Source organism: Lates calcarifer, unplaced genomic scaffold (assembly GCF_001640805.2).
Source record: "Lates calcarifer isolate ASB-BC8 unplaced genomic scaffold, TLL_Latcal_v3 _unitig_2246_quiver_2132, whole genome shotgun sequence".
Lineage (NCBI taxonomy): Eukaryota > Metazoa > Chordata > Actinopteri > Centropomidae > Lates > Lates calcarifer.
Window position 1 is genome coordinate 2,858 of NW_026116079.1, and position 7,697 is coordinate 10,554.

The 7,697-nt window shown below is 37.1% G+C and overlaps 1 protein-coding gene across 1 annotated transcript; it reads left to right on the forward strand.

The window, feature by feature from the left end:
* The first annotated feature begins 1,117 nt into the window (after positions 1-1,117).
* LOC108892620 (arginase-1) lies at positions 1,118-5,146 on the forward strand. The gene is made up of 7 exons (XM_018690280.2): positions 1,118-1,284; positions 1,366-1,460; positions 1,749-1,853; positions 1,948-2,084; positions 2,525-3,636; positions 4,482-4,643; positions 4,969-5,146. The coding sequence occupies exons 1-5, from the start codon at positions 1,252-1,254 to the stop codon at positions 2,686-2,688; spliced, it is 534 nt and encodes a 177-aa protein (XP_018545796.2). The 5' UTR covers positions 1,118-1,251; the 3' UTR covers positions 2,689-3,636; positions 4,482-4,643; positions 4,969-5,146.
* Positions 5,147-7,697: the final 2,551 nt, after the last annotated feature.

The window sequence follows — 7,697 nt, forward strand, 5'->3', positions numbered from 1 at the left end:
GATCTACCTGTAACCTGATTTACCCAACTTTGACTGTAAACAGTTTAGCAGCATTCAGAAATGCTAGAATATCAAAAGTGATTTTAATGTTTTCTGCTCACCTGCAGTCAAGTAGAAATAGAAAACTGTTGGTAGATGTACTCACAGGTTTACAATGCAGCGTTTCAACTTTTAGCAGAAAATCACCCAAAGCTGGAATCCCTCACATCTGTCAGTAATCGTTGACAGGACTTCTCTGTGAATCATCCAGGGTTGTGCTGTGTTTCAGTGGCATATCTATTTAAATCTATTTAAATATGTAAATGAAACTCTCACAAAGGTCACCTTGATTGGTGAATACTTTCTAGAGACACTGTATATTATTAGAATTTCTTTGACTTTGAATTTGGGGGTTTTACTAACCTGTGTGAAATACATGGTGAGTATCTCATAGGCTGATGTCGTTAGTATTATTGGTATTGTACAAAAAAAAAGTTGGGATTTTCTGAGATTAAAATTATAAATCTACCAGAAAAAAAACCCAGGACTTCTGAGATTGAAGTGAGAAAGTAATGCTAAGAAAACTGAAATTATACGTATTACTCAATAATCTCAGAAAATATCCAAGTTATTTTCTTAAATTTTAGTAAATTTATTTTATGTATTTTATTATTTCTGAGGTTTTCTTCTTTTAATGTATTTCACAAATTTCTGAGCTTTTAGAATAAAAACATATAAAAGGTTTTACTGTTTATTCACCAGAACTTTATTCCTGGCTAGGTTTTGAAAAAATATTTGAATGAATTAATTTTATTTTCATTTCACAGTTTCCTTTTTTTTCTTATTTTTTTAATGTACCTATTTTTTGCTTTATATTTTACATTGATTATTTGTAATTATGCATTTGTCTTTTGGTTTATTTTATTCTTATTTCCCGTTTAAAGAAGTTGAGATGTATTTAATAGATCTTTTCACATTTTTAATCTGTAAACCTGCAGAAAAGACAAAAATCAAAAAGAAGAGACTTAATTATTTAAATGTATAATTAATGATATAAATTATCACTCTTTAAAACCATTTTAATCTTAAGAACAATGAAAAGACAAACCAAGGTCTATTGAAATCTTTGTTTCTTTGTGTTTCAGTTTGGCGATTGGCTCCATCCACGGTCACTCGGCGGCGGTCGGAGAGCTGAGCGTCATTTGGGTTGACGCTCACGCTGACATCAACACGCCACTGACGTCGCCCACTGGAAACATCCACGGACAGTCGATGTCGTACGTCCTCCGAGAGCTGCAGTCCAAGGTGAGAGCTCTGTCACATAAAATCAGTCCAAAACATTCACACAGTCACTGAGTTATTAAACATTGTTCTCTGTGTTGTCAGATTCCTGTTTTACCAAACTTCTCCTGGATCAGACCGTGTGTTTCGGCCAAAGATCTTGTCTACATCGGGCTCAGGGATGTGGATCCAGAAGAGCAGTAGGTTTCTCAGTTTCTCAGTGACAAGATGCTGCAGTGCTGTGTCTGTGTTGTTTGAACAGATCTGAGTCCAAAAGACCAGCGGGTGCTAACATTAGCCAGTTAACCTAGCTAACAGAAGCACCCGCTGTAAAAGCTATATGCTATGGGTTTTACAGGGTGAAACACATTGTTGTGTTTCAGTTGTTCAGTTCACTTTCATTTTTGATAACTTTTCAGTTGTTTAAACCCAAAAACATGGGAAAAGAAGGCTGGGGTTTAACTGTTTATTTTCTTGTGTGTTCACAGTTACATCCTTAAACTGCTCGGTGTGAAGGTGTTTTCTATGTCTGAGGTGGATCAGCTGGGTATAGCCAGAGTCATGGAGGAGACATGTGATTACCTCTTTTCAAAGTAAACTCAACCTCCTGATCAGTGTTGCTATCATCAGCACTTGTTTATATTTACATCACAATACCTAACAACCGCCTTCTTTTTATCTGAATAGGGTGAAGAAACCGATTCACCTGAGCTACGACATAGATGCCATTGATCCTTCTGTTACCCCGGCAACTGGGACACCTGTAGTTGGAGGACTCACCTACAGGGAGGGAGTCTACATCACTGAGCAAGTCTGTCAGACAGGTACTTAAATTAATTAATGAATAAATTATTTTCTTTGTGGCTGAGTAGCATCTCATTGTGCATCTTTGTGGTCCTTGTGTGTGGTTGTTTCATGTTTCTTTGTGCGTCTTTGTGCCTGTTTGCATCTCTTTGAGGTCAGGCTGAGTCTCTGGTCATTTTTTACATCTCGTTGAGGTTGTTTAGCATCTCTTTAGGATCTGTCAACTATTTGTACTGGTTACACATCTCTTTGAGGTTGTCTTGAGTCTCTGTTGTCATTTCATGTATCTTTGCATCTCTTTCTGTTTCACACCTCTTGAAAGTTGTTTTGCATCTTTGGTATTTCTGAGGTTGTTTCGAGTCTGTTTTGCTCAAAAGAACCACAAACATGTATGATGAGATGTGACACGATTGCCAAGAGTCAGTCTAAACGGACCTTTACACCTGTGCTTGTCCTGCAGGTCTCCTGTCAGCAGTGGACATGGTAGAGGTGAATCCTCTGAGGGGTCAGACAGAGGAAGAAGTCCAGTCCACAGTTAGCACAGCGGTTGACCTGCTGTGCGGCTGTTTCGGACGTCTACGTGAGGGAAACCACCCGTCGGATTACCGCCTGCCTGAGCCCTGACGAATATGACGCTGATCTTTCCCGCTGCTATTATGGACACCTGAACTTCTCTCTAATCACAATCAACAGCTACACAAACAATCAGATTTTAACATTGACACCCTCAGAGATTTGAACCTGTATCAGTGAACTGCACATTTCACTGTACGAAGCCGTCTGCAACGCTTTCAACCAAAGATCTGATGTTGGTAAATCATCTTCCTGTGGATGGACTGCTTACTTTCTGCTGCAGCAATTTTAAAAGACAATAACCACAAATTATGTCATTTATTCAATAATCTATTGTTCCAGTTGTTTTTGATGGCTTGGCTGAAATAAAAAAAAAAAAAGCTACAAAGTGAAGTCTAAGTCCTTAAAAATCCCTCCGTGCTCTCTCCCTCTCTGTGTATTTTTTATTTTTATTTTAAAATTTATTCAACAACATTAACATAACACATGTGTAATAGTTGAAAAAAAGAATCAAAGCGAACAACTAAACAAATATACAAATGAACAAATATACAATACCAGGGATTATGGACAGAACACAAGACATAAAAGTGGTGCAAAAAATATATGTATGTGTAAAAAAAAAAAAACAAGATTACAGAAATACATTAAATTTGGAGCACACATTCAGTGTGTTTACAGCTTTGCTGTTACAAGAGGCAGCTATTGCTTTAACATAGAACTCCACTTCTTTCTCTATCTGTGTAGCTTCACAACTGCACGACACAGGACTGACATTTTTCTGTCCTTGTTGGCGTGTTTTGTCATCGGTCATGACCTTGTGGGAGGAGCTCAGAGAGGCAGAGAAACGAAGCCGGAAACAGATTTAAACCAGCATCTGAACCATCGCCTGTTTGTCAGAACTGTGAGAAACTGAATCAGTGAAGAAGCCCGGATGTTAAAACAAACTGTGGAGCTGCTGTTTGTCGAACATGAATGAGGCTGAATACACCTGCGAAGGTAAGGTGAACGAGCGAAGTAGTTACTGGCTAGTGTTAGCGTTAGCATTAGCCTTCTCTTGTAGTAACTTGTAATGGTCTTATTTCCATTTTCAGAGGTTTTTATCTCGTGGGTTGTGGGTTGTATTTGTGTTTCCCTGACATGACAAGGTGAAAACAACGAGCTCCTGAGTCTGTTTAAATCTCTGCTTTGTTTACAGTCACTTTACCGACATTTTAACGGTTTATATCGGTCTGTCATGTCGGTGTCATTGGTTTGTGTCTGTTTGTGGTCATGTATCATATTGTGTCTGTACCTGGCTGCTATACACCTGGATGTCAGCGTTAGCGTTAGAATTAGCTGTGTCTTTAATTGATGCCTTTGGGGCTTTCTATTTATGTGGGTTAAAGTGTGTTTGTGTGACATGAGCTGTGGACGGTGGGAACTGTTTAGTCTGTTTGTCTGATTATCATGTTGGTGTGATCATTTATCAAATAGCTGTTTTCCATCTGTTTACATTCAGCTGCTTCTTTGTCTCTTTGTGGTCGTTCTCACTGGTCTCTTCTGTGTCCTGATCATTTTACATTAGTGGCAGTGATCTGTCCACAGTTATCTATTGACCCACAGTTGTGTATATTAGTGATGAGAAATTAGTTTGTGGTGTCTTAAAACTTGAGCTCAGTTATATGTTAAGTTCAAGCTTGAAAACTAAACTTTAAGTTTGAGCCTCAAACATTTTAGTTCCACCTGAAAAACACCTTAGTTGTTTACATTAGATTTTAATGGTTAGTTAATGGTTAAAGGTTTGGTTGCTGATGAGGAATAGGTAGTAGTGTATTGATCATTTTCTCTTTGATTTCCTCCAGGTGTCACCACTTTGTCCACGAGCACTGAGACATCATCCCTGATCGGAGAGACGTGCAAAAGTTGGTGGTGACGGGGATCCCCGACTTCACAGCATCTTCCACGATCACAGAGAGTCTTCATACAATGAAGAAGTTTTTTGAGACCAGGACAGAGGCCTCCAGGTAATTCACCAACAGCTTTACATCAACTGTCCAACACAGAGCACTGACATCAAACTGTTTATCCAAAATGTTATAATAGAAGTAATCTGTAATATAAAAAGAAGCTGAGTAATATGTTTTAATAGAAGTGATGTAGATGTAATAGTCAATGTAATCTGTCACTAGATGTAGTTTGCAACAGTAAAAATTACCTGTAAATTTAGACATAATATGCAATTTTTTCCATGGACTTACTAACATAAATGGACTTAGTTTACCTGACCCTGTATGTATTGATTTGGATTTCAGGATACTATTTGAGCTTTGTTTTTGTGTATGTTTACAGACAGGTGACTGATTGTTGGCATGTTCACACACAACTGTGTATTATATGCATCTTGAGAACCTCTCCCTTTAAACCTTTGCTTTCCTCAGACACACACACTTCTACATAGTGTTTGTAGGTTATGTCAAATTTTGTGTTTTTTTCTTATTTGTTCAAATAAAGACTTCTGAACACTGAATATTTTGCTTGTTTGTTTAATATTGTATGAATATTGCCAACCTCACAGCTACAGAACTCCAAATTTTTCAACTATTAATAGGGTAATATTGGTTGTAGGTGTTATTTATTAACCAAGGTTTCAGCATTTAGCCACTGTTAGCTAGAGATTAGGATTACGTCTTTTAGCCACTTTTAGTCAAAGGTTAGGGTTAGGGTTACAGCTTTTAGCCACTTTTAAAAGGAGGCTAGGTTTAGGGTTATGGGTTTTAGCCGGCAGTTAGGGTTAGGGTTACACCTTTTAGCTGGTGGTTACGGTTATGTCTTTTAGCCACTTTTAGCTGGTGGTTAGGGTTAGGGTTACGTCTTTTCACAAGGGGTTAGGGTTAGGGTTATGGGTTTTAGCTGGCAGTTAGGGTTAGGGTTACACCTTTTAGCTGGTGGTTACGGTTATGTCTTTTAGCCACTTTTAGCTGGTGGTTAGGGTTAGGGTTACTGCTTTTAGCCACTTTTAAAAGGAGGCTAGGGTTAGGGTTACACCTTTAGTCTGTGGTTAGGGTTAGGGTTATGTCTTTAAGCCACTTTTAGCTGGTGGATAGGGTTAGGGTTACGTCTTTTCACTGGTGGTTAGGGTTAGGGTTAGGGTTACGTCTTTTCACCGGGGGTTAGGGTTAGGGTTAGGGTTATGGGTTTTAGCCGGCAGTTAGGGTTAGGGTTACGTCTTTTAGCCACTTTTAGCTGGTGGTTAGGGTTAGGGTTACTGCTTTTAGCCACTTTTAAAAGGAGGCTAGGGTTAGGGTTACACCTTTTAGTCTGTGGTTAGGGTTAGGGTTATGTCTTTAAGCCACTTTTAGCTGGTGGATAGGGTTAGGGTTACATCTTTTCTCCGGGGGTTAGGGTTATGGGTTTTAGCCGGCAGTTAGGGTTAGGGTTACGTCTTTTAGCCATTTTTAGCCGGCGGTTAGGGTTAGGGTTACGTCTTTTCACCAGTGGTTAGGGTTACGTCTTTTCACCGGTGGTTAGGGTTAGGGTTAGGGTTACTGCTTTTAGCCACTTTTAAAAGGAGGCTAGGGTTAGGGTTACAGCTTTTTAATTGCAAACTAACCCTAACACTAACTAAAGAATAGTTGGCATTTCTGCATTACAAAATCATTTTTGTGATATCAGTTAAAAAAGAGAGAAACTCAACAAAAGTTAAGCATCAAAACTTTATTGTGTTCTTAGCAACATTAAACAAACCACAGCAGAGATAATGACAGATGTTTGACCAGACACTTTTATTCTCTCATCCCACATTAGATGGAATGATGAGCACATGAGGATAAGCTTATACATCTCAGAACATCATGAGGGTTTGGCCGCTGTTGTTGTCCTCTTCAGGTGATGCCAGTCTCCTCCTCCTGCACAGACAGAATATGTTGAGTAGGACATTTTCTCGAATGGACCACACAGTATACTATATTATTTTTTGACCATTTTTGTTGCCTTACTATACTATGACATTTTCTGACCATTTTTGATGCCTTACTATACAATGACATTTTTTGACCATTTTTGATGCCTTCCTATACTGTGACTTTTTTGAGCATTTCGGGTGCCTTACTATACTATGACATTTTTTGATGTTTTTTCACACCTTACTATACAATGACATTTTTTGATGATTTTTGATGCCTTAATATACTATGACATTTTCTGACAATTTTTGATGCCTTACTATACTATGACATTTTTTGATGATTTTTAATAACTTACTATACTATGACATTTTCTGACCATTTTTGATGCCATAGTAAACTATGAAATTTTTTGATGGTTTTTGATGCCATACTATACAATGACATTTTTTGATGATTTTTGATGCCATACTATACAATGACATTTTTTGATGATTTTTGATGCCATACTATACTATGACATTTTTTGATGCCTTACTATACTATGACATTTTTTGATGGTTTTTGACACCTTAATATACAATGATATTTTTTGATAATTTTGATGCCATACTATACTATGTCATTTTTTGACATTTTTGATGCCATACTATACAATGACATTTTTTTCATGATTGTTGATGCCATACTATACTATGACATTTTTTGATGATTTTTGATGCCATACTATACTATGACATTTTTTGATGATTTTTGATGCCTTACTATACTATGAAATTTTTTGATGGTTTTTGATGCCTTGCCTATACTATGACATTTTCTGACAATTTTTGATGCCATACTATACTATGACATTTTTTGATGATTTTTGATGCCTATATACAATGATAAACCTATATGACATTTTTTGATGGTCTTTTTTGACACCATTACTATAATACTATGACATTTTTTGATGATTTTTGAATACACTTGTACTATACTATGACATTTTTCTGACCATTTTTTGATGCCCATTAATATACAATTTTTTTTGATAATTTTTGATGCCATACTTGTATGTATTTTTTGATGATGCCATACTATACAATGACATTTTTTGATGATTGTTTGATGCCATACTATACAATGACATTTTTTGATGATTTTTGATGCCTACTATACTATGACATTTTT

What these genes read in the sequence shown, in the direction of transcription:
- LOC108892620 (XM_018690280.2), top strand. Translation starts at nt 1,252, where the DNA reads ATGTCGTACGTCCTCCGAGAGCTGCAGTCCAAG. An exon ending in TCCGAGAGCTGCAGTCCAAG is followed by an intron (nt 1,285 to 1,365) that starts GTGAGAGCTCTG and finishes CTGTGTTGTCAG; the next exon opens with ATTCCTGTTTTACCAAACTT. An exon ending in TGAGCAAGTCTGTCAGACAG is followed by an intron (nt 2,085 to 2,524) that starts GTACTTAAATTA and finishes CTTGTCCTGCAG; the next exon opens with GTCTCCTGTCAGCAGTGGAC.